The sequence below is a fragment of the Gymnoscopelus microlampas genome (assembly GCF_963454915.1).
Source record: "Gymnoscopelus microlampas genome assembly, chromosome: 11".
In the NCBI taxonomy this organism is placed as follows: Eukaryota; Metazoa; Chordata; class Actinopteri; order Myctophiformes; family Myctophidae; genus Gymnoscopelus; species Gymnoscopelus microlampas.
In genome coordinates this window covers 16,549,040-16,576,203 of record NC_139948.1, presented here as the reverse complement: position 1 = coordinate 16,576,203, position 27,164 = coordinate 16,549,040, and the positions used below count along the sequence as shown (strand labels likewise).

At 45.3% G+C, this 27,164-nt stretch overlaps 1 protein-coding gene across 1 annotated transcript in view; it reads left to right on the top strand.

Annotated features, from left to right (window-relative positions):
• ntn1b (netrin 1b) overlaps positions 1-20,924 on the top strand; it is a 55,692-nt gene extending 34,768 nt beyond the window's left edge. The window contains exons 4-7 of the mRNA XM_084071435.1: positions 3,923-4,072; positions 5,455-5,508; positions 8,026-8,100; positions 18,003-20,924. Coding sequence (XP_083927561.1) covers positions 3,923-4,072; positions 5,455-5,508; positions 8,026-8,100; positions 18,003-18,322 — 599 coding nt within the window. The 3' untranslated portion in view covers positions 18,323-20,924. The remainder of the gene's footprint in view (positions 1-3,922; positions 4,073-5,454; positions 5,509-8,025; positions 8,101-18,002) is intronic.
• Positions 20,925-27,164: the final 6,240 nt, after the last annotated feature.

Below are 27,164 nucleotides of genomic sequence, written 5' to 3'. Positions count from 1 at the left end.
AGCCTGTCCTGTCCTAGAATGCAGTTCCAGAGGGGATTTCAAACTGGCCCAAAATCCCAAACCCCCAGATGTAACACACACACACACACACACACACACACACACACACACACACACACACACACACACACACACACACACACACACACACACACACACACACACACACACACACACACACACACACACACACACACACACACACACAATAATAAACTTCATGGTGTGGTGTAAGATACGTTTAGTATCTGGTAACACACTCTCAAAGACAAAGTCTTTGAAATTATGCTTCCGCAGCACGCTATTGAAGAACAATATTACATGTCGGATGCCATTGTGTATTTGCAGCCAGATCTCTTTCTGCACTACGGTGACAAATGAGGGACTATGTGCAGATGCCATGCTGTGGTCTCTGACCATGTCCACAGCTGAACTCCCATTGGTCCATGGCAGGACCCTGGAATACTCTATCCTCCAATGCCTCCTCCTCGGTGTACCACTACCATTTAGCTAGTGACAGGAACTGCAATATGATATTACATTTCCTACTGCGTGCCACAAGAAACAGACCCCTCTCTTAATACACCCTTATTCTTTCACTGCTCACAGAATGAGAGCACGCAGCCTTACGGGCAACATGTTTCAATATACAAACACTTTTTTGTCTTTTTCTTACGTCAGATAGTGCTGAGTCGCAGTGTGGTGCTGAGAACTCTAGTTTGATAGATCTCGTGCGCTTTCCCTAAAGAGAGACTAATGGCTCGTAGCAGCATTGTTGCGCTGTTCTGTGCCAGCCCAAACATTTTCATAGGCTATATTTGAGGAGCAGTTGGGTTCAGGAGGAGGGGGGGGGTACAGCTCAGAGCAGGTTAATGTTACAGCCATTCTCCGCTTTCCTAATGATCTAACCACATCCATAGATCTCCTCAGCAACCTGAAGACTTCCAGCCCCCTCCTGCCCATCCCTCCATCGAGCCCAGCTCGGTGCTTTGGGATCGAACCTAAACAGGCCAATTGCCGCCTTCTCCTCAGGTGACAAGGCGAGGGCTACGTGACATCAGTTAGGGCCCGCTGTATTTATTGTTCAACTCAGCCAACCATCCCGCTCTGCTGTTGTTGGACAGGAAATATAGTGCCGCGCCAGCGCGGCCGAGAGGAAGTCTGCTTTCATTCTCCAATCTTCGAGACCCCCCCCCCCCCCCCAACAACACCCCCCCACATCAACAAAATGTTCGCTCTTCCACTCGCAAAAGTAGGCCTGGGTGGAAAAAATGGCACTTCCATACTGTAGCTGCGCTATAAGGTGCAGAGGAGCCCCTGTGTGTCTCCGGTGGCAGTGTGGAATGCCTCATGCTTTATTTCCCAGATTAACGACTTCACCCCTCATCAAACACAGTGTAAACATGGGGCGTACTGGCCCTAACGGTTTGTTCTATAGTCCCCCCCTGTCCACTTGGCAGTAGAATACTTTTAGGCCTGGAGTGGTGAAACTGGCACACAGTCCACTGCACCCCCAGCCCACAACCTCTTAGCAGCCCTTCCTCACACCCACCCCCAGCGACCACTGGGAAATCAATTAATGTTGCCAGTTTGCTCCCTGTGTAGTAGACCCAAAGCTATGGGGGGAAGGGGTCATGGTTAGCGAGTGTGATCACTTCGATAGGTAGCTTAACTTTGACTTAATAGTCTCAACAACTTCCCAGTCTAGATTATGAATATGACATCTCTTTTGTATCAGTTGTATTTGTTCTTTTTCATTTTCTCCACATATTAGTCGTTGCCAATTCCCCCCATCTTTTGTGTAGTCCCTGTCACCGCCACACCTACTGTTTGGTCTGGGGAGGGTGTAGACCACCACATGTCCCTGATACACCTGACAATGAAGAGTTTCGCAGGGAGGGGGTGACGTGTGTGAAGGAACGCATTATTTCTCCCGGTTCCATTTGAACAGGGACCTGTAGGAGTCGCTATTGCGATGACAGAGAATGGCCTCCCCTGCTGGCTTACCACCCATGAACACAGCCATTAATGTGTTTGTTAGAGCGCCTGGCCCAGCCGGAGGCACCATTGCAAACCCCAGTCTCCATGGTGGTGGGCAGGAACTTTACCCCTGCACCCCTCGGACAGCCCTGAATATGACATCTTTGTCTAATTACATTGACAGCCCATTAACTTTTCGTTCCAGATTCCTAAAATCACAGTACAATACTTCACAGGGAGGGACAGAAAGTGACTTAATGTCATTGGATTTTATGTTCTCGATTTTATTGTTATGGTCCCACCCTGTATTAGAAAGTCATTTGTCAAGGCTTTAGTTCCATGATACCCAGAGAATAAACAAGTCAGACGGAGCATACAGTGCATTTGAGCATATGTTCTTTTGTTTGTGTGTATGCTAGTATCGTAGATACAGAAAGATAAAAACACAATACTGGATAAGCACTTGGACATTAGTTTACAGTATGTCTACTGAGTGCAATACTGTAGCAGTCAAAACAACATCCTGGTGAGAGATGGTTGAATTGATTAAAAACATGACATCATTGTTTATGTTTTCATTTTGAGCTGTCTTACTCAATGATGAATTTATAGCACTTGTGGCTTTCAGATTCTTTTTTCTAATGCAAAGAATCGAAATCCATAACAGCCATTTCACAATGTAAATGTGACATATAAACTTGACGAAACTTATGCTGCAAATTAAGGAGAAACAAAATTCTTCTTTCAAAATATTTTATTCCATTTAACCACTTTCAACCTGCCGTCTCTATTTTGGGCAGGTCATTATGGGTGAACATAAAAAAAAACAGGCAGATCTACAAGCTCGCAGCATGTCGCCTCGTGATGCGTAGTGAGTTTGTAGAACAGCTATTTTGTCTTCTAATATTCATGACGCTTCTTGAATTAAAGCTAATAGCGGCCAACTCTGGCATCGCTTGGACCACTTCAAGCAATTTTCAAATGACTCCTCCTGTACATGAAACACATGCAGGCCTAATGGCCAGGCTGGGCTTCCACTTCAAACACTGGCTTTATGGTAAACGTTTGGCAGAGCACACGCACGGAGCGAAATTCTCACATTTAACGCGCAATCCTCCCGACTAACAGCTTCAACAGACTTTGAAGTGCGTTCCACTCGCCCATTAATGGGAAACATTATGCAGCCTGTATTTGTGAGGGGCTCTTTGCCAAAAAGCTTTACATTGGAAACTCAAACTGAAGAGCACACAGCCTGTCTACGCTGGATCACAACGGGACAGGAGAACACAAAGACTGCCCACAAAGGCATGCACACACACACACACACACACACACACACACACACACACACACACACACACACACACACACACACACACACACACACACACACACACACAACCACACACAACCACACCACACAGGTTTGGGTTCAAAACATGCACACAATACAGATGCTGTGTGGTGAGATTGAAATTCTATACCTAATCAAGTTATTTACTCGTACAGTACAGTATGCGTGCCTTCCAGCCTAGACCTAACGAAGTATCCTATGGTCGTTATGGGTGGAGGGAAGCAGTGTAATTTGTTTGAGGTTTTATGTTGGTGCGAGGCCCAGTTCTCCATCTGTGGAGGTCTGGAAGAGAAAGCGCTCCTAACGTGAGCAATTTCTCACTAGTTCTTAGCGCTTAGACTTTTTCTTTCATTTTATGGAATAAGTGGAGTCGCCGGAGGCCATGCCAAACATAGAAATATGAAAGTTGATATTTGTTTTGCAACAGTGACGGTCTCGTAAACCACTCGTGTTTTAGGACTCATACAGCTATAAAACAAATGTATTTCAAATCACAAGTTGTTTACTTGGTTCAGATTGATGACGCTCTTTCCCTTTTTCCTTTCTCTCTCTCTCTCTCTCTCTCTCTCTCTCTCTCTCTCTGTCTAGCATGTGATTGCCATCCAGTTGGTGCTGCAGGGAAGACCTGCAACCAGACAACAGGACAGTGCCCTTGCAAGGACGGAGTGACGGGCATCACCTGTAACCGCTGTGCCAAGGGCTACCAGCAGAGCCGCTCTCCGATCGCCCCCTGCATAAGTAAGACCTGCATCCGTTTCATCCTCTGCACAAGACAGCCTGACACAAAACCATACTAATCTACGCTGACCCATGATTACCACATAGGTGTGGCCTGCATTTTAATTCGCTGACGCTTGGACGATGAAACAAAAAACGTATTCTTCATGAAACACGTTTTGACGTAAACCAAGGCTTTCTAGACGTAAACGCCTGTGACTGAGGTCACCATGTTATCTGCATACAGTGGCACATCCCCAGACCACACACTTATCCCGGGTTAGCCCACCCATACAGCGGTCCAGCCAAAGCCTACAGTCCAACCACAGAAACTCTGGCTCCATCACTTGCGGGGATTTCTGATCAGTATCCTACAAAACAACCCGAGAAGTACAGAACATGCTTGTTATGCATGAATTCATGATGGCTCACACTCAATTGTACATAGGTTTTTTTATATCCTTGTTCTGTTATTTTGGAGGGTTATTTGGCTTTTGAACCCAGAGCTTGGATAAACAGACCATTACAGCTAGCCTAACATGGCCCTGGGTGCCGTCAACACGGCTAACAGTCCATCTCCCTATAAATCCCCAGAGCCAGTCCAATAGAATGATGGTTGATATGTTTATTGGCTATATCTACTGCTTGCAGATTCCAGCCCCTTGGCAATAATCACCAAAGCCACACCGAAAGAGAGAACGCTAGCTCGTCGCCGTTAGAGCTAGCACCGCCAACAAATAGCTGGCTGGCATGACATGATAAGATAAAACTGATGTCTGGGCGGACATTTAGTAGACATTTACAATGGTCCAGTATGTTACAGTATTTCAATTGGCCTGACATTTTCTGATAAAGTTGTGTGTGGAAATTGGACGAGGCCTCTGTGGAACAAGAATCACAGTGATATGCTTGGCGAGGGTCCACACAATGATGAATTAAACCTGTGAACCTGCTCAAATAAGATTTCTTTAATTTCGCTGGGAAAGGTAACAAATGTAGTGTAAACGTTAGAGGAAATGGGGGTTTTAAAGTTCGAGTGGGACGTATTTAGTTTCTCGTATACTGGCGAGATAATGTGTTTTAGTTTTAATAGCTTGATATTAAAAAGAAAAGTTTTTGTGATTGCCAAATCCAATTTGAAACGACGCCGGCGGCCTTGGATTACTGCACCTTATAGTGCAACATACAGTACATAATAAATGTTTGCATCTAAGACAAATCCATTACAATAGTTTCATAGTTGTTCCAAGGGTTAGTCATAGGAGAATAACCAGGAAATTGAGCTCTCCACAAGTCCACATATTTATCCATGTATACTGTACATATAATCATGATAGAAGTCTCACTTATTCTGCTTGCGTAGCAGTCCAGTAAATGTCTATTTTCATCTCTCTTTCTCACAGAGATCCCAGTTGCGTCTCCTACAGCAACGTACATCAGCTCTGAGGAGCCTTCAGGTGAGAACTACAGCAGAGTCTTAAGCCTAATTTATGTTTTGGCGACAAAGTGTAAAAAATACTTCATTCCTTTTGAGCGACACGTCGCACCACATTGTTGCCAAAGCGTAAATCATGCGGCTGATTCGCACATTTGCAAAAGACTATTACTGTACATATACCTATGCCTACCTTACTTACGTGCATTCAATCATATCTTTCTGGCATGTGCGTGTTTTTTTCCCATTACCGTAATTCTCCAGGCCCCCATTCATAGCTCCACTAAACTAAACACACGTCAGTAAGTGTTGCCGTTGATGTAAACTCCAGATATTTGGTCAGTGCTCCCGCTGGCCTCGCTGCCTGTATTCCCAGCCCGCCCCTTAGCCTCCCCAGGGTATCACCCCTAATCTGATTACATGCTTCATTTGCACCAGTTTGTTTTTCAATCAAGGCTGGCTGCACTGGGACTGGAGACCTGCCCTCGCTCACTTATTTACACCCCATTGTTCACGCACACCGACTCAAGTCAGGCTGCTGATTATAGATGACACGCTGTCGCAATATTTACCTGCGGCTCTCGTATAGTGTCTGTCACTGCACATAGCCAGTGGAGTTGAGTACTCTGTGATGTGCTTAATGTGACAAATTGAGCTCTAAATCTGGTGCCTTGGCCAGTTTGTTTTGGGTTCAGTTTCAAATTCAGTTTGAATTACTGTGCAGGTTTGGTAAAACACAGGCAATGTCACTTTTGATCATTAGCACCCTCTGTAACTGACAAAGTGGCGCCACTGATTTCATTGAGCTCCATTGAGAGTCCTGGTTCCAGCTTTCAGGAAGCTGCCTGTGCTGTGAGGAGTTTGGATTCCTGTCATGAGCCTGTACACACACAGAGACAACCCTCCAAATTAGGAACAGTGTGGTCCCCAGGGACCCTGCAGAATGACGGTGGCCCTGTTGGAGAGGCCTCACAAAGGGGACGTTTGTCCTCACAGCAGGAGGTTGGCCCTTAATGAGAGCGATGGGTGTGATGGCCCAGCGTTGGGATTGTGCTGCGGGGCTAATGGGCAACGCCAGCTATCAAAGGGAGGTATGATGAAGGCCCCCAGGGGCCAGTGGGAAACAAAGAGGGCCCCCGCCCTTGCCACTTCATTTACATGGAAATCAGGCGTGGTCGATATGGACTCGTCAAATTCATTTACTTTGGGATTTCCCCTTTTTTTTCATTTCTCCCGCCACCCTGAAAGCTGCCGGGCGTTTCTCTAGAAATGTTTTCTACACATACATGCAGCGCCCCCGTCCCCCCGTCCCCCCACCACCGCCCCAACCCGCCTGCTTTCCGACGGGGGAGGAGAGGGGCGTTTTTTTCTTCCTCCGTCGTTACCCAGGCAACCTCATTCACACGGAGTACAATGGGAAAGAAAAGGGAAGACTGGACAGAGGGCTGGAAGAAATAATGAAGTTTGTCCATATTCAGGCAAGCTGAAAGGTCCCCCTCTCTCCCGAATGCCCCCTCCTTTCCCCTCTGACCGCCCAACCCAACTTTCCCACCCCCCCCTCCCCCCAGAATAGAGCACAGGGCTTATTGCTTGGGGATGGGGGGGGGCAACACCAGGAGATGATCTGGTTCCAATTTGTGTCAGTCAGTGGAAAGTGGAGGGAACAAACTATTTCAATTTTCAATTTGGCCTCTGGTATCACCACCAGTTCCCTCATTATTACAGAAGGTGCCTGGCACACTGACAAGACGACATCAGCGGACATCGATTGAGCCTTCTGGCACATGGTTGAGGCCAGGTCAACACACACTGGTGTCAGAGGGATCACGGTGGACCCTGAAGCCATTAATCATGAGCCTGTGACTCTGTCTGTACACTGCTCGGCTCTTGAATCTTCTCCGAGGCCCGCAGCCTGTTTGGCTGCAAAGTGGCGCTGAAGCATATTCACTTTCACGCCTTTCACACCTTTTAGGTTTTGCTGTCAAAGAGGGCCGAGCAACTTTTTTTTACTAAGCTACTAGCTAATTTCCCCCCGTGACCTTCCTTTTGTGCTGGAGTGACCTTCCCCAGTCCTCAGAGCTGACACAATGCATGCCAGCACTTTCACGGAGCAGTGGACCTGAGTGGACATGTGGGAGTCCGCTGACAGAACCCAGAAAGATCTATGCAAGCCTTAATCTGTTTCACAGTGGCATAGTGAGGGGAGGGGGGAATGTCAAAGGCATTGGGTGGGGGCGGGAGGACATGACACAAGGGACCACATGTAGACGCTGGTTGAGCATTTAGAGACTTGATTTGGTGTTCTGTGATTTCACAAATTTGTTGAGTTGAAAACCTACGTACAATGTGAGCCGACATAAAGAGCGTATTTTTTATTGTGAATCCTTTTATGTAGGCTGGCAAACCTTTTCCAAAGCCTCTGAGGGTGACCTCAGTGACCCAACCTTTATAACTATTGATAACTATGAAATATTTCCTGTGATACATACTGTATACAATTTTGACATATTTCTGTCTCTCTCTCACCCTCGTTCCTCAGACTGTGATTCTCACTGCAAGGCGTCCAAAGGAAAGATGAAGATCACCATGAAGAAGTACTGTAAGAAGGACTATGGTGAGTGATTCCGACACGCAGGAATGTCTGAGGCCAGACGTCGGCCCGTGGCCACGGGGTCAGATGTCTTTATTAATCAGATCCGATCCGCACCAATAGTCCTCCTCTCTGTGTTTCTGGGCCACTGCTGCGATGGCTTACTAACACTCCCGTGGATTAAAGTCACCGCATCAAAGGGGGAAGTGGTGTCGGGATTGAGCCCTGTGGGACGCCGCTGACTGACGGCATAGTCAGTGTCAGGCTCACAAGTAGTGCTGGTTTCTTGGAAATCAAACATGGAATCCGAGCAAATTCAATATTTTCTGAAGGTCATGTTCAGAACCAGTGAGAGGAATTATTGATCCTGGGCCAGTGCTGTTCAAAGTCAAACCACACCTCTACCTAATGGTTCTGTTATATATCCTACAATCACAATTCCCCCGAAAGGGCCCACATCCTGTAAGGTGCATTGGTTATTCACTTCTTATTACAATTTTATGATTGAATGTAATTGCCGTGTTTATGGCATTGGATAGATGCACATACACAGTACACATTCCTAAATTGACCCCCTTTAGATTTAATATATCATTTGATATATTACATTTGAAGTGTTAATAGCCTACATTGACTTCCTGTAGTTTTAACTACTGTACATGTAGCCTCAGTAGCCTTATATATTTTTGCAATATCAGTAGTTTGTGTGCACTCATTTCCCAATACAAATTCTATACCATAAAACATATTGTAAGCTCTTTCAACCCGGTGTCCCTATTTTGGGCATGTATACTGTATACCATAGCTGAGAATGAAGGTGAATGGACAAGCATCATGACATGGTGTGAGCTTGTAGATCCGCAATTTCTTTCCTGTGAAGTTTATAGCTGATATAATCCTCATGAGAGAAAAGCATTCACCCTGGGGAGGGCCCGTCCCCCAACTATTGGTTCAGAGCCCTGGGGGGCCGAGTACTGCCAAGTCCCTGAGTTTCGGAGGGACTCTTTGGGTTGCTCACCACCTTGAGGGGATAAAGAATGTATGTGATGTACAGTATGTACGTGTGTGTGTGTGTGTGTGTGTGTGTGTGTGTGTGTGTGTGTGTGTGTGTGTGTGTGTGCGTGTGCGTGCGTGTGTGTGTGTGCACGTGTGTGTGTCCAATATATATGTGATTGCATGCATGTGCTTGTCTATGCATGTTTATGTACATCAATTGAGACTTTAACCTTATGATTCTGGCTCCAGAGGGCCACAGAATCCTCTCCTGCTACGTGTTCTCCATAAAACCCTGCACCTCTCCTCAGGCTCACACAGTGAAATCAGTAAAAAATAAGATAATTACGGCCCCCTGTGTATCCCGCACAATGGTTTGGTCCGTTCCCAAAATAAGCGGTTTGGACCGCTTATTTTGGGCTTGTTTTCATAGACCTGGTTGCTTGTTTCTCTCGCAAAATCTGGCAACACTGCTGGTGACGTGTATCGGAGCTCTGTTGTTTTGGCCAGCGTGATAAAACTCTGGTTTTGGCGTTTCAAAGACTTAATAAGTTATTTGTTTCTTGTCCTTAAAGAGTGTTTAAGCCCCTTGGACGGCTATACTACTACTACAACGATTATGTTTCACGGTGTTAACTGCATAGGTTAATGAGGGTTAAGTTCGGCAGACATGAATGGATATAAACGCAAAAATGTGGAGCTAAACATGGAAAGACAATGTTGCACGACGAGCGAGGAATATCTAAACTAACTCCTAAAATTACTGTTGTGTTATGAAGTTGTATATACAATGAGTCTGGACGGAGCTCAGTGCAGTAATATATAGCCAGCTTCATGTTATGAGAAGTGAACAGAAGTGACAGGCCGCTGTGCCAATCTTTCTATTCATTATACAGTAGCTATTGATAATAAATGCTCATTATTTGTGGACTGTGCTGAACTGTGCACCGATGCTGTCTGCAGGCGTTCTCTACGTTGTAAATATCAACATAGTGAACATACAACAATAGTTCAGTTACACAAACCGGAATAGTCTACTGGTATTTAACCTTTAGTTAACTTTATAGCCTTCCCTTTTCTGTGAGCCCCATGCTGTGCAGTGGTTCTGTGTGTTGTCATTGATTTGAATTCATGTACATTATCAATGCTTGAGTTCCTGTACGCTCCGCAGTTAAACAGACGCGGGCCGGGCAATCGGGCACGTTCATGTGTTTGTTGTTAAGCAAATTCTCCTCATCTTAGTACCATGATGCAGACATGCATCAACGGGGGTCAACGGGGTGACCATGACATTGCGCAAAGACAGTGACACCTGTCTTTATATTTTGAGGAAATTGAAGGCAAAAATAAGCGAAGCGTGCATGTCCCCCCCCCCCCCCCCCCACAAGGCTGTGGTCGGATTAGCGCCCCTGTATGTTTATATCACAACCCTAGCATCCCTGTTCTGGGCCAAACATTCAACGAAAATAGCAGATCTACAAGCTCACAACACGATCCCGCACCATGAACTTGCAGATTGGCTGTTTTCAGCAAAAGGATTTGGTGCAGAGGGAAAAGTTGGGAGCCCCCGGGAGGTCTACTGGGGTCACTGTGCACCTCTTCACCCATCCTGCAGTCCCTCCTCCTTGTCTCAGTGCTGTCAGTCTTAAACTGGTGTCAATGGCTGGTCCACAGTGACAGGATGGCAGACCTGCAAAGACAATGTATTATTTAAGGCTCCCCTGCTTCTAAAAGGACTCGTACTACTGTTAGCCTCCGTTCCAGTCCCTCCAGAACCCTCTCTTCTGTCTCCCCTCCAAGCACCACCCCACCATATGGCTCTTTTGGTCTCACTGTGTTCACAATAACCTTACTATAAATATTAAGAGGAGTCGACTGCACGCTCTCCATTAAGGCAGGGGGAAAAACAGGTTGATAGACGTGAGCGCCACGCCAAGTCAACCTGAGGCATTTGGCAAAGCTCTCAGGCATTTTTACAGCTAATCCCAACTTGAAAACAGCAGCCAAAACACACAGCAATCACATTATATTGTCAATGAATCCACAGAAGCAGTTGACATATATATATATACTAGAGTTTCGGGGGGCTACGCCCCCCTCAACCCCAGCCGCGCACGGGGCTTTGCGTTTGTTGGTCCCGCCGTGTCCCTGTGTCTGTATCCGTGTAGCTGCAGCACAGAGTGGGCAGTATAGATGGGGATTATGGCTGTTAGAGGCATGTACGCGCACGGGGCCCGCGTGGGCGTGTGTATATGGGGGTAGAGAAATTGTCTAAGTAACATTTGCAAAAAGGGAAAAAAAAAAAAAAAATTGTAAGAAAGTGTAATGTAAAAGTTACAAAATGATGAAAAATAAGTAGAAGAAATTATATTTTGTATGTTTCGCGGACCACCAGGGGGTCCGCGGACCCCCTGGTGGTCCGCGCGGAAATCGTGGGATGAAAATTTCCAAAAGGAAAAAAAACAAAAAAAAAAAAAAAAATATGAAGGTGGTTGCTTGTTTTTCTGAAAGCTGGCGAATGGCAGCCCTTTCTGCAAGATGGCGGCCGCCTGGTGTTGTTGTGAGTACGTGTATTTGGGGGGGGGGGGGGGTTCTCCAGAAGACACACACAAACATACACCATCTACAATGGACGAACTGAGCAGCAATATAGACATTGACCACACGAACGTGCATTGTTGACAAAGTGATTGCACAGCCGCTGCAGGCATGACAACCAGGTTAGCGTTAGCGACATGGCAGCTATCACAGCGCCCTGTCCGTCGTGCTGCAACTGCCTGTGATGGCTACAGCAGTAACAGCAAGCTGTCTGCGATGCCATTGTCTGGAGACTGCTCTTAGCGTGGCACGACCAATGAGAGTGAGCGCTGTAGTTGTTGCTAAGATACGGTGGCGTCTCTGCCCCATAGCTTGTAGATCTCTCACACATGATTGGCGTAGGCTGCGTTGCCAGGTCTGACTTTGTGTCTAAGCAATGGTCGGCTTATTTTTGCGCGCCTTTGGGCTCGTTTGCATTGTGCGCACGGCAGCGCTTGTTTAGCGTACGTCAGCGCGACGTGGCAACGGACGTGGCAACGTGAAAGGTGATTGGCTGGTGAAAAGAAACACCCGACGTTACACCAGAAATGGTGCCTGGAGAAAATGGTGACCAAAAAAAAAGTTTGGAAAAAAAGGAAAAAACCCCCGCAGCGGCTGCCTGCTGTTGTGGTGATGAGGTCGTGCGCACGGTAAACGGTACGAAGCTGCCTCCCCTTCCGTTTTGTCCGACATTTGGTGAGTAGAATTAATTATGTTGCGCGGTGGAAAAGGTGTAGTGAACAGTGAGATGTCCCCTACGCGAGGCGTAAATTCAGTGCGGCCGCCGTGGCGAGTCAGTAGGCGACATGTGGTCTGGCGGTGCGTTGTTTATCCGATAACAGAGCTGTGGGGTGTCGCCACCGAGGGTGCGGAAGTTGCTCGCCATTTATATAGTTAGATATATATATATATATATATATATATATATATATATATATATATATATATATATATATATATATATATACACACACACACACACACACACACACACACACACACACACACACACACACACACACACACACACACACACACGCACGCACACACACATATAAAACGCAGCGTCAGGTAGACGGATATCGTGTTGCAAAATTAGAGCCTGACCGATGCCAGATCTTTGGGTCCAATTTACAGATCCTTTGACCGAGTGTTCTAATCAATTTATGAAACTTAGATTTGGATAAAGTTTCTATGTGAAAAAAACATTTAACTTTAATTAATTATACAATGGACAAGTAAATATAAAATGCATATAGAGTGAAATGTATTTTATTTAACCACGTATAGGCCCTATAAAACAAAACAACAACCACCAAATAACTGATCTACATGCATTATATCTTGTAGATCAGCTATTTTTGGGGAAATCGGGACACATCGGCTAGATAATGGCCGAATTGACGATATTGTCATCAAAGAAGTAGAATAATGACGACCAGAATGATATATCGGTCGGGCTCTACGCCTAATGACACCTTAACACTTTTTGTTTTAACCTTCTGTGGAACAGGACTCTATATTTTTGGGTTTCTCTGTTCGGGTTTCTCTGTCCTGTTTTAAATCCCACTTCCCTCACAAATTCAATAGGTACTACAGTATACTGTACAACTTGAAGCGAAAAGGAAATTTGATGTTGGGATGATGGATGATATTAGGCCATTATCCCCCTTGTCCTGGATCCAAAGCAGAAACCGCAACACTGGAACAGCATCATACCTGTGGCCCCCAGGACGAGGAGGGAGGGGGTGGGGGGGGGGGGACATAAGACAGAGGCGGTAGCAGCATGAAGGATTGTACGGTACCTATAGGGGCTCACACGCATCGGCCGCTGTCGGAGATATACGGTTTCGTTGCGCTGTCCTGCTGTGCAGCCCTAGATTTACCCACGCGGCGAATGATCCCCCTCCCCTGTTCAGATTTTCCACATCATCAATCACAGCAATATAATGGTAGATCTGCTATCAGCAGATCCACGTCTGTAAGCCACAGAACAAATCTCCGCAGTCGCAGGATTGGGGGGGAAAGAAGCTCTTCTTCCTTTGACTTGAGAAGAATACAGTATGTTCTCTGCTTTCAGCCAAGTCTTCCAGACTATATCCTCATAAAAAAGACAATAAGAGTGTTCTTATACTCCGGGCTTCAGACACAACCCGACATTTGTCTTTGTTAACCACTTAAGCCCTATTTTCAAAAATGTTCCAAGTTTTTCCTCTTTTTTTATTTAAATAGCCAATCTACAAGCACACAACATGTCGCAATGTAATTATATAAATCAGAGATTTATTTGACATATATAATGACTATAATGACATGCCCAAAATAGGGACACCAGGGGTAAAGTGGTTAGACTACAGCTGCAGTGTATTCTTGGCCACTTTTACTTTTGCATTCAAGCCAATTTCCTTATTGCTGACCAACATATCAATTAATATTTTGATCGACGGTTATGTAATTGCGGTGCACCCAATAGCTATAATGAGGGTTCATAATTTCATCCTATGATGGAATACATCCAGTCCCACAAATGTTGTTTCCCATTCACCTGCATCACTTCTCATTTGAAATCGTTGTGATTGATGTACATTTGTGTCAATGATACATAGCGTTTTGCAAACAGCGTCCAACTTCATTTTATTTTTGCTTCCTCCATTGATTTCTGAGCAGTCAATAATTCAATACATTTGGTTAACATCACCGGGGAGCCAAGAATCAGCTAGTCATTTCCAATGTTTTCCGACGGTTTCAATCTTAATCACCACAGACAGGACGGGCCCTGCATCTATAAATCAGTCATACTGCTTCATGAAAAGCAGGCGGTCCCCGGTGGGGTTCTGCTTTCCTCTGAACTTCATCGAAAAAGTCTGGAAGCGGATGATTGTGCCATAAATATGCAGAGGTTGAATGGCAGACATCTCTGCTTCAAGGATGCATTCCTCTCCCCTCTGTCTAATTCATTTCTCAGGCCTGTCGCGGGGGTCCTTTGTGGTGCTTCTCTCTGTTCTTTCGGGGGCCATAACCCCCCCCCCCCCCATACACACACACACACACACACACACACACACACACACACACACACAGACACACACACACACACACACACACACACACACACACACACGCACTCCCCCCAAGTGTGAGTGGCGGTGTGGGCCCCTGGGGGTCGCGGGAAGGGGCCCTCTGTTTAAACACAGTTGTGCACTCTGTCGGGCGCGGAGCATTCCGCGGGGCACAAACAGGTGGTAAATTAAGCAGACGCTGACGGATTGCCACCCCGGAGGAGGAGAAAGAAATATGTCGTGTTTATTCGCTCTTTGTTTTTCATCGCCACCGTAGCTACGGAGACGGAGGACACAAAAGGATTATATTCTCCCCCTGACACCCTTCTGCACGCACGCACGCACACATGCACGCACATGCTCATATACCTGTGTATATACACACACACACACACACACACACACACACACACACGTGCACATACTCCCTCCCTTCTCTGTGCTGCCGGGGGGGGGGGATAATGAATCAAAGGGCTGCATGTTTGCTGACGTTCATGGGATGGCGCTCAATGGCAGGGCCTCCCAGCCTCGTTGCCCCCGGCCACCCTGGACGCCCCTCTGCGCTCACCCCCCGGGGGTAACAGGTCCCCAGATCCTTCACTCTGGTGATAACCAAAAGGGACAGGGAGCCCTCAGCGTTGTAATTAACCAAACTCTAATTTGATTAGCCCTCGCTTGTTGACGGTGTCCAGGTCAAGCCCCAGCACACTGCCCAGAGAAGACAAACCCAGTGGGTGGCTGGGGCCCTGGCCTGCAGGGGGCCTTGTTGACAGTCATTGAAGAATTGCCCCCCACTCCCTTATACCCCGCCTCTTTGTAGTGCTTCTTCACAGCGATTTAACTCTAGTAGGCTTAGAAAAAAGGAACCATGTATTAAAAATGTTAAAATAATAACTGAAGTAATGCTCAGGATTTTTCAGTGTTGCTTTCATACACCCATCCCTTCTGCCCCATCACCCACCTTCTCTCTCTCTCTCTCTCTGTCTCTCTCTCTCTCTCTCTCTCTCTCTCTCTCTCTCTCTCTCTCTCTCTCTCTCTCTCTCTCTCTCTCTCTCTCTCTCTCTCTCTCTCGGTCAGCACTCAGCAGTTCTTATGTTTTAGTGGAGAATAAAAGTTCCACCCCTGAGCCACTTCTTTCAAATATCACAATTCAGCTCTTTGCCCCTGATTAGCTCAAATACAGTGGGAGGAGTGGTGTGTACTTAAATGTGTGTTAGTGTGTTTGAAAGACAATTATTGTGTGCTACATACAGTACTTACTGTAAGATATACCCAGTATATAGAGAGGCACAGACATACAGTGCTGTGATGCTGTCTGTACTGGTGAGCCTCCATCGAGTTCAGCGGTACACATAAAACTCTTCAGCGTAAAATTAACCAAAAAAAAAGTGTAGCGCGTGGAGAGAGAGAGAGACCCTGCGATATACAGTAGAGAAGGGACCTACGTATACGTGTCTCTCCAACTGGATTCTCACGCTGCACACTTGGATGGGGCTCTGGGAGTTGAACCCGGACAGCTCGTGAGGTCGGAACACATCTCGATTCTTCTAGAACCTTCTCTGTGTGCTGGGAAGACAAATAGTTCCCCCTTTACCCTCCCCTCCTCCTCCACCCCACACACACCCTTTATGTGTCTGGATGAAGGAGTGGGCTGCAGCCCAGAGACACATTGTTAATGAATGGCAGGACTGTGAGAGGACTCGCTCTCCCCAGCCCAACAACCTTCCTTTCTTCTGAAAATTGTGTGCAATTTGCTCACACCAGGAACACCAGCCCCCCCCCCCCCACACACACACACACACACACACACACAATCCCTCCACTCCTGTTCTCTTTGAGCATTCCAGGCCGTAATAAGGAACGATTGATGAGCAACCCAACAGAGGGCGATCGCGTTCGACCACAAAGACGAGGAGAAAGCCTCACTTCCTGTCCTATTTTCAAATAATGATCGAACATGATAGATTGTTCTTTCCTCTTCCCTTGAGGTACACTCAAGTGATCACAAGGGCGGATTGGGAGTCACAAGACAGGGTTGGAAGTGTGTGTGTGTGTGTGTGTGTGTGTGTGTGTGTGTGTGTGTGTGTGTGTGTGTGTGTGTGCGCGTGTGCGTGTAGATGCATGTCTTTGTCTTATGCACGTGGATGTGCATAGACATGTTGCATGCATGTGCATGCCAGAGTGCATCTCAAGCGTCTCACACACATCCGTGTAATCTCCTTGCCTCAATTTGGGTTAATTCAACACAATTGTGAGTGGAAACTATTTAGATTGCCCCCACCCCCCACACACACACACAGTTTAGTGTTAATAGCACATTCCCTGGCTAAACTACTTCATCTCAAGCGTGTTCAGCTGTTGTTCAGTTGTTTTGCGATCACAGTGATGAAGTAATGTGTGTTTGTGTGACCGAGGTGTCCTGGGGGAGGTGTTCTTCCATACACTACTGTCAAGATGTTCTGCTGGAAGTCGTCCAACAGTTACCAGCTCTGCCGTAGCCTATAGGGTTTGCCGACATGTTCCGATGTAACACCTGATAGACCAATTGGAATGGCGTGGTTTCAGCAAGCAGGTTGATCGTTAACAGATGTGGTACTTTTCAATAAAATGTACTTCGCTTTTGGGCCGTTTTTTATGGAATAGAACCCAATACTCCAGAACCCTGAACCCCTGCTGATCCCACCCCACACCCCCTCACCAGTCGAGGTTCCTTGGATACATCCATAGGAGGGGACTCATTCAAACACTCCACGGGCAACCATTGTCTTCGCCCGCAGGTGCGCTATGGCAATACTGTACTGACACAACGGGGGGAGGGTCAGGGGTCAGGGGATGAAGGGAGGGACTGAGGGACTGGGTGGGAGCAGTCGGCAGACTGCGGGGTCATGCGATCTCCAGATTTTAAACATGTCAGATTTTCTCGTGAAATCATGACATTTACAGCCGCTGATCGACGTTCCTTCAGGGTCACGCTCAGACCGTGGACGGGGCTGGAAGCGCAGAGGTCATTACCGTTTCACAGCTCACCTTTTAATATGTACTGTGTTACTTGACAAACATGCAGACATGATGCATTTTGACTTCTAGCCGTCTGTCACTCAATAGAATGCCAGAGTTTACTATTTTGACTTTTAGACTATTTTAGCCCCGCTAATGAGAGCATGGTTCAAACCACTTTGGTCACATCATGCATAAGGAGCAGCACGACCTCTAGGGGCCTCTAGCGGGTCTTTTTGACTTTTTTTCTTGTTTTTTTTCTCATCCCTTCTCTTCCCATTTCTTCTCATCCTCCACCAGCCGTCCAAGCGCATGTCCTCAAGGGAGATAAAGCGGGAGAGTGGTGGAAGTTCACCGTCAACATCATCTCCGTTTACAAGCAGGGCGAGCACCGCATCCGCCGTGGGGACCAGCTGCTGTGGGTGCGTGCCAAAGACGTGGCCTGCAAGTGTCCCAAGATCAAGCCCGGGAGGAAGTACCTTCTCCTGGGCACAGACGACGACTCCCCTGGGCAGAGTGGCGTGGTGGCGGACAAGGGAAGCCTGCTCATCCCCTGGAAGGACCTCTGGGGTCGCAGGCTCAGGAAGTTCCAGCAGCGTGACAAGCGAGGGAAGTGCTAGGAGGGGTCGGTGAGGAAGGAAATGGGGAAATAGAGATGGACAGACGGAGGGAGAGAGAGAGGTGTGCCGGCAGAATTAACTTGTCTCTAGCCCGAGTAAGACAAAAACTGAGAAGAGAGAAGATGAAAAGGAAACGAACTAGAGGGCTATGGGATGAAGATAATCGGAGAGGGGTAAACGACTGAGTGCTGCTGCTTTGAGTGGGAAGCAAAAATAAAAGAAATGAGATTAGTGTTTTTAGGAACTCGCTATCGTGAAGGAGCTCATTCTACAGTCTGTTTCTGTCGAGGTTTCGTTTTTGTTCTTTTTTTGTCGTGGAATTGCAGAGTTTGCACCTAATGTTTCATATATTTGTAACACCCTGACTATCCTACCCATGACATAGGCCTACTAGTAGTTTTAAAAAATACCTTAGGAATTCATTTCAAAAGAACACGTTCATCTACTGTATCACGTTCCTGTGTTTTCGGAGGCCTGTTCCTCTTCTGTGTTGTTGTTGACGTGAACTGAAGAGATGCAGAATCAACATTGGGGGATTTCACTCGCAGTGATGATAATGATTAGCAGCTCATGCAGCTGGCCAAGCCTTGTCGTGTTAAATTGTGTACACAGTTTAAAGTGTTAACGCGTTAAATCGCTCATTAAAACTAGGTTTTACTGTGGTCCCACACTCATAAAGAGGATGAAGGGGGGACGACCAGGTGCCGTTCACCTGAGAGCTACTTGCTCATATGTGGGTGTTTTTACCTCAATAATACAGCTCATGTCATGTGAATGGACATCAAAGTGCCATAATGATACACTTCTTACCCTGTATAGTGTATACTACCAGAATGTGTTATTACAAGCACGTTTTTGATGAATGCTTACATATAGTTAAGCAGTATGTTGTGGTTGTGACCTCTGCAATGTTAAGTAACCATTTGTGCGTACATACAGTACATGCATACAGTAAATACAGTAGATGATATTTTTAATAGATTGTCATATTATCGACTAGAAGTAGAATAGACATGTTGTCAACCGTGCACTTATTTTCTACAAGTTAAGAGTATTCCGAACATATGAGATATGTTCATATTCCCACAAGGGCAGCGCAGAACAAGCCTCATAACACGCAAACAAAATCCATACTGACAACTCCCCACTATGTATGACTATATTGATGCCTGTTGTATTTGTTTTGACTGATGCCTGCGGTTTACATTTGTGACTCTGAGTCACCATAGGAGATGACTTGGATTTCAGTGGTTCCTCTAACAACAACAGACTAATTTGTTCTCAGAAAATGGACGTCCCCCAAACACTCAGAGACTCATTTTTGCAAATGAGCAGTGAAGTGAAAACCTCAACTTCATCTACAGTACAGACAAGCTGGTGAACCATGTCTTTCTACTCAGAAAAAAAGAAAAGAAATGTTGAACGTCAAGACCCGTCATGCAACGCCCATACCGCTGACAGGATAATGCATGCTCACTATTTAGCTGACTAAAAGCTATAACTATGATTGTGAATTATGTACACATTGAGTTTGTATACAGTACATGTTGGGGCGGAATACAAAACAACCTGTGGAGTGATATAATATCACAGACATTTTATCTTGCAGCGCGATCTGCGAAAATACTTTTCACCTCAAAGCAATTTATTTTGAGGACGGCATTCCCTTTTCAAGACATTACTTGGTACTCGATATAAAGGAATGTCCCCCTGTCTACATGTTATATAGTTGTATAGTATTACTATTGTATTTTTTTGCTTTGTTTTATTTTGTTAAACTTTTACTAGATCTGTGTCCATGTGTTATTAACCAGAGTTTTAAATGATGTAGGCTTAATAAATGGAATGACAAATGAATGAATATGAGACGGATTTCTCATGTTTACCTGTGCGCTATGCACACAGAAGACCACAGAGAGAGTTATATCCAGGAGTTAATGCGCGCACGCACGCACACACACACACACACACACACACACACACACACACACACACACACACACACACACACACACACACACACACACACACACACACACACAGTATATGAACATTATGTACATGCATGCCATGCAAATTACCTGAAACCACACACACACACACACACACACACACACACACACACACACACACACACACACACACAGATACCCCATTCTTCAGATGTATTTGAATATTACAACCTGCTTAGAAAGTGTCCCAACCAACAAATTTGTATCCTGTGTACATTTAGGTCAGTTTTCTTCACATTTGGAGGACTGGACTACAGTTGAAGTATTCCTGTCCTAAATAACTATCTGCTTGTGTTCATACTTTGTAAATGTTTAGCTGTGTCCATTGAAAAAAAGGTTGTGTGATGTCTTCTAATGCATACTAATATATTATGTTTATCCTAAATGAATATATTTAATGACACGTGAAAACAATGTGGCTTTTTTGTTGTTGTTGTTGTTTTTGTGTCTTGTTTTTATTTTTTACATTGGTTATTTTTTGGATTGGATTGTAGATGGCTGTAATGAGAAGTATTGATATGTCTGTAACTATGAAACAGCCTACTAGAGTTTGAAATTAATTAATTTGAAATAAAACTCTGTTAATAGAACTTGTAAGTTATTCAGATAGATCTTCACATATTCCGCTGCTTTTTAATATACTGTATCATCAAACAGGTACAGTAGAGTTACAGTGCTGACCAGTATTAATAAGCACTAAAAATGCTGCATACCTTTTACTTTAATCACACAAAGGGCTGTATAAACACACACGCGCAAACACACATGCACGCATGCACAGATTGCACACACACACACACACACACACACACACACACACACACACACACACACACACACACACACACACACACACACACACACACACACACACACACACACACACATGCATGCACACACACACACTTCCATTTTCAAGTTTGTCAAAAACTTGCTTGATGAAGCTCTATGCAAAATGTGTTTGTTCAGTAGTTTGCCTAGTTTTTTGACTTGTACTTGTGTGAACTGTATGAACTAAAGTAACCTGTGTTGCTCTGGCCTGTAAAAACTTCTGATAAACAACTTACTCCATCCATCCTTATGATGAATATCTGGGTGGAGAAAGTGAATGAGTAACGCTCACCCCTCCTTTCACAAGTACTGATGTGGTTCCCTTAAGCAAGGCACTTATCCCCCAATTACCGCTGTGGAGCTGCCCAGTGGCTAACGGTAGGCATTTGTGATGGGTACAGTAAATCGCAAACATGTACAACAAACCAAATAATGGCCACTGTGTGCCAGAATAACTTTAGCGCAAATGTTAGGCATTAAAAGTGAATTTATTAAAGCATTTATTAGACATTACTGTCCAAGAGCCTCAGTCATGTACTGCAGCAGAAGAGTTAGCTCACCATAGCCCCGCTCTTCATTTGTCTTGGATCCTTTTAGCTCAATAAACTTCACAGACAATAAGTACTCTCTACCAGGCTGCTCTAATTCAAGCATATTACTAAGACAATGATATCACCGACTGCTTAAATCCAGACCACAAATGTTATTGTAACTGGGAGGTGGTGTGTTTTGGCATCAGCCAACATCCTTAACTTATTCCTATAGGAGTGACACGTGGCACCAGCTCAGAGCTCTGTTACCTGTTGAATGGACCAATCCCAGACCTCAAATCCCCTGCTTATGGTTATGGACAGTCTGTTGGTGTGTGGTTGGTAATACTCCCTGAGGACGCACAGCAGCAAATGCTCCCAAGGGCCCTACCAATCAAACAGCCACTCCTGAAAGCTTAAGCCGCATGTGAGGAACCAGGGCCACCAGTCCAACCGACCAGTCGTAAAAAACATCCTAAATAACAGCCCTGTTGGATGGTGAGTGACGCCCAGCGATGAGATCACCCTGGATGAGCGTGGACCTGTGACACATGCGTACAAAGATCCTGGGAAATGATGTGGTGTGGTCTGGAGTCTGTGAGCCATCTCCATGCTGCTTCTGTGCAGTGTGTCACAATCTATCACAATAACGTCAGATTCATTAAACAACAAACTGTATACACCATCACCAGGGTTCAATTTGTAAAAAACAGAGCCCTATATACTTAATGCAATAGCGACAAATAGCAACATAGCCAATCTAAGCACACAACGTGTCGTGAGCTTGTAGATCTGCTATTTTCTCTCTTTTTACATTTAAAAAAAGTTGAAACTTTTTGACAAAGTTGTGACACATTTTAAAAATGTCACCAAAATAGGGACACCAGGGTTAACATGATTAACATACAACATAAGACTGAAACACATGTTGAAATAAAAGTGAAAGTGAACCTTCTGAAGAGCATGAAAGTTGAGGCGTAGTTGAATATCTATGCATGTAAAAAGAAACATCATTTTATTAGCAGATGCTCTTAACCAAAGCGATTTATAAAATGCAAGATCAGAGTAAAAGGCCAAATTATTCATGCTGCATCCGCATAACTGCGAGAGTCCGCGGATGTGGTTCTGATTATACTACAATTTGGTGTCTGCAGATGCGCACACGTTCCACACATGCGCACACATGCACACACACAGCAATAGTCCAAATCAAAATGATGACCATTGCACAAAAAAAAGAAGAGCTTCTTTGTTTATTGTACTTAGCTCAACAAGAAAACGGAAAAGTATAAAATAGTATGTGAGAACAGAGGAGGACAGGGATGGGAGTACAGTACTGTGCAAGAGATGCAAAGCATCATCTCTTTCGACAGTCAGGGCAATTTCTTTCCAAGATTTAAGCACATTGTGTTGTCTTTATAGGCTTTTAACGATGAGTTATAAAAATGTGGGTAGCAACGGATCTCCTCACACACATCTCTTCAAGTGGAGAGTCCATGTTTCTGTTTTAGGGCATGCGCAGTTGGCGTACTTGAAAAAGAATGTGCGGCTATAAAATCTGGCATGCATGCAGATGTCTGCGCAGACATGAGCTCATGATGAAATGTACATCATATGATGCTAGTAACTAGGATTCCAGGTAAACATCAAACCTAGCATCCATCCATCCATCTTCAACCGTTTATCCGGAGTCGGGTCGCGGGGGCAACCGTTTCAGCAGAGAGCTCCAGACTTCCCTTTCCCGAGCAACATTAGCCACTCTCCTGGGGGATCCCGAGGCGTTCCAAGGCCAGTGTGGAGATATAATCCCCCCCATCTGGTCCTTGGTCTGCCAGGGGGTCTCCTCCCAGTGGGACGTGCAGCGAGGACCTCCCTAGGGAGACACTCGGGAGGCATACATACCAGATGCCTGAACCACCTCAGCTGGCTCCTTTACGAGTGACGGAGCAGCGGCTCTACTCCGAGTCCCTCGTGGGTGACCATGCTTCTCACTCTATCTCTAAGACAGAGGCCAGCCACCCGTCTGAGAAAACTCATTTTGTCCGCTTGTATCCGCAATCTTATTATTTCGGTCATGACCCACACTTCATGACCATATCGATCTAAATAACCTAGCAACTTTGGACAATCAAACAGCATACATCTATCTAAAGAACGTACATATCTGAATAAGTAAACAAAATCATCTAGGTAACATAGGCAACAAGTACTGCCACAAGGAAATAAGGAGTGACATGGAGTCTGATGAGATGAGTTTTCAGACTGCAGCAGAAGATGGGGGGCGTGTCTACAGTACTGACTGAAGGGGGAAGGTCATTCCACAGCTTGGTTGCCAGGAGCGAGAAGAGTCTAGGATGCTTGGAGCATTGGTTAGGGTGTTGTATGGGAATGGAGGGACAGATGTCATGTGTTTTCTGATCAAAGTGTGTGGGGAAAGGGTGTAGGGCTCTCAGTTACACCAACAGTGTTCTTGTGTAGCGCTTATGTTCTTATTGTTGCAGTACGGTACCGTATTTATAAAGATCGTTATTTCCATCTGGTTAAATGAGAGACTGTCACCACACTACAGTAATACACATAAATGCACACAACCAGCCTTTATAGTGCGGCTTCGCCACTGAACACTACATACACTGATTTGTGTGGCTTCGTTCACAAACTGGACACCCTAGGGTCATATGTGTATTTCCCTGTGTGGTGTCTTAACCTGTGAATGTCTTTTCCCCCTCATTGTATGGGTGACCCCTAGGCCGGGTCGTAACAGTAACTTACTACCAATAGCTGAAGATTGGACAGGGAGGCCATGCATTCATTTTTATTAATATTTAGTGTTTCTTCAATGAGATCACAGCGTCATCCAGGTCTCAAAATCTGAGCCGAGTCAGCTCAGTTCATTGAAGTGAATTGGCTATCAGGCTCTCACCGCAAAACATCACAAGAGGGTTATGATCTGTCGTCGTCTCTGCATCCTCTGTGTGATGTCTGTGTGCATGGGAGAGTTGAGAGGAAATCTGGGCGTGTGCGAGCCTCCCTCTCAGTGTGAGAACAGATGAATCTTGGAACAACAAACAGAGCTCTGACTGACCAGAGGCTTGTACACCGTCGGCACATGAGCCGTGGTTTCTGGCAACAGCGGGAGGTCTGAACTCCGCTTACACGCAGCATCCAGTGGCCTGGATGTGGGATCAGGTTCCAGTGCGGCTCTGCGTCGTCCGGGCCAGCATGGAAGCCGTGGAATATTCCACACACAGTCGGAGGGGATTACAGAACCCATGGAACATTCCATGCACGATCATGGAAGCCACAGAACATTCTGTGCACATCAAGCTCTACTCAGTCACTCTCTTGCCATTGTCTCCCGGTCTGTTTTCTCTTGTCTGTTAACAGGGACCATGGTGCTCCTCTGGAAACTAAGCGCTTCTGTAGCCAGATAGGGCAGGGCTGATGATAGGACTTGCCGAGGTTGCGCTATGCTGAGCCGCAGGGTGGCCTTATGCCCCCTGCTTGTGAACTGTACCAACAGCTGACAGGAAAAAGGAAATGGCAAGAAGCTGAGTGAAATGGCACAAATCCGCTGTCAGACGTCTGTCTCCTCATTGGCTGTTTCAATGCAATGTAGCTACTGTGTCTGAGGACTGGAAGGAAAAGCCCCTGGGTGGAGGGTGTGTGGGGAGAGGTACTGAATCTCAATTTAGATGCATGTCAGGTTTGTGCTGCAAAAGCAGGGGCAGCATCTACTATATATATATTTTTCTTTTCAATTCCCTTTTGTTAAAATAAGTGTTATTTAGCTCTATATTCCCACAGTAATAATTGCTAGAGTGTTTGTTCAGCAGGGTCCAGCTCTTTAGTACACAGAAAAAAAACTTTTTCTGGTCGGGATACCTTTTTGATCCAATCAGGAAAGAGAACTCGCACAAGATGAAATAAATAAGTGATGAAAAACAACAACAACAACAACAACTGAGCAGACAATAATGGAACTGGAACATGATGAATTGGTATTGGTATCCCACCTGAAACTGTATTTTCTATTTATTAAAGAGCTGGAGAGACAGGGAGACCCCTGTTACTGAACAAACACTCTATATAGCAATGCTATATAGCTATATAGAGCTTTAACTTTTTAGAGAAGACTTTTTATTTTAACCAACAGATTAAAAAAAAGGGGGAGCTTTAATATTTTTGGTCCATAAGAAAGTTGTGGTGGTAAAGATATGACATTTTGAGAAAATAATAATGATTGTGTGATGGCCTCCCCACTCTGCCTGTCTGGGTCTGGGGCTGTCACTTTCCTAGTAAGGGAAGTGATTGGCAGGGTGGGGCAGGTCGTCAGCCACTGGGCTTCACCTGGAGGCAATCAGGGGAAACCTATACAAGTGTGGAGAAACTGACATGCTTGTCTCCTCTCTTCCAGTGAGCAGCTGCCCTTTTGTTTGAGTCCCTGCCTTATTTCCAGTTGTACATTGTCACGCACGCATGCACGCACGCAAAATCTTTTTTTTTTACCGAATGGGATCCCAGATTTAACCTGTTTAGTGACTTGCTTAGAGTCTATCAATGTACCATTATCAATTGGCAGATTGAAACCACTCACATTTTTGGCACTCACAATTCTGGGCATTAAAAAGGAGGCATAGAAATCTGAGCATTAGAAAAAATGTGGGCATCATGTTTTTTTGTATGGAAAAAAATACATGCAATACCAGCATGGATTTACCTAAATATTATAGGTACCCCTCCCCGCCGCCTTATTGCTTTGTCAGATTGAGACCATAAAGTTGGATGGTTTGAGTTTACTGTATCCTATTTCTTGTTGTTCCGCTGCCCTCCTGGTTTCATAATGATTCTCATTGAAAGGTAAACAGTAAGTATTACGAGAGCGGTGTGGGTAACCGCAGCAGTGAAACATCATTACACTACAGATCATGTGATTTCCATCTGCTCAGCTTTTTATCATGCTCAGGATACAGTAATGCTCCAAGGCTCTTAGGCTAAACAGACCCAAAATAAGTAAACCAATGCATAGCTAACTAGAAAGGTGTGCTCAGTAGCTTCATAAAGAAATATAGTTGTCTGCACTGACATTTCTATGTACAGCCATGAATGTGCATGATTACCAGTTGTACATTTTGTCTCCACTGTCTCTGTCATACACTCTAGTCTACAGTACCTTCCTCCATCTTTCTCTCGGAATTCTGTCATTCAAATGTATCTGTAATCCACAAAGTCTGGTCGTTGAGAGAGAGAAATGGCTGGACGCAATCTCTCTCCCTGGCGGATATTGAAAATGACAGAACGGCTCAATCTCATACAAACACACAGGCACCTCATTAGTGCATTCAACAGGACAGACAAATTAATAACAAGAATGGGAGGTATTCAAATCATTTAGTAACACACCAATTAGCAAATAATAATAATATCAAATTAATCGAACAAAGTTTTTATCACCTTTATTAATGTTTT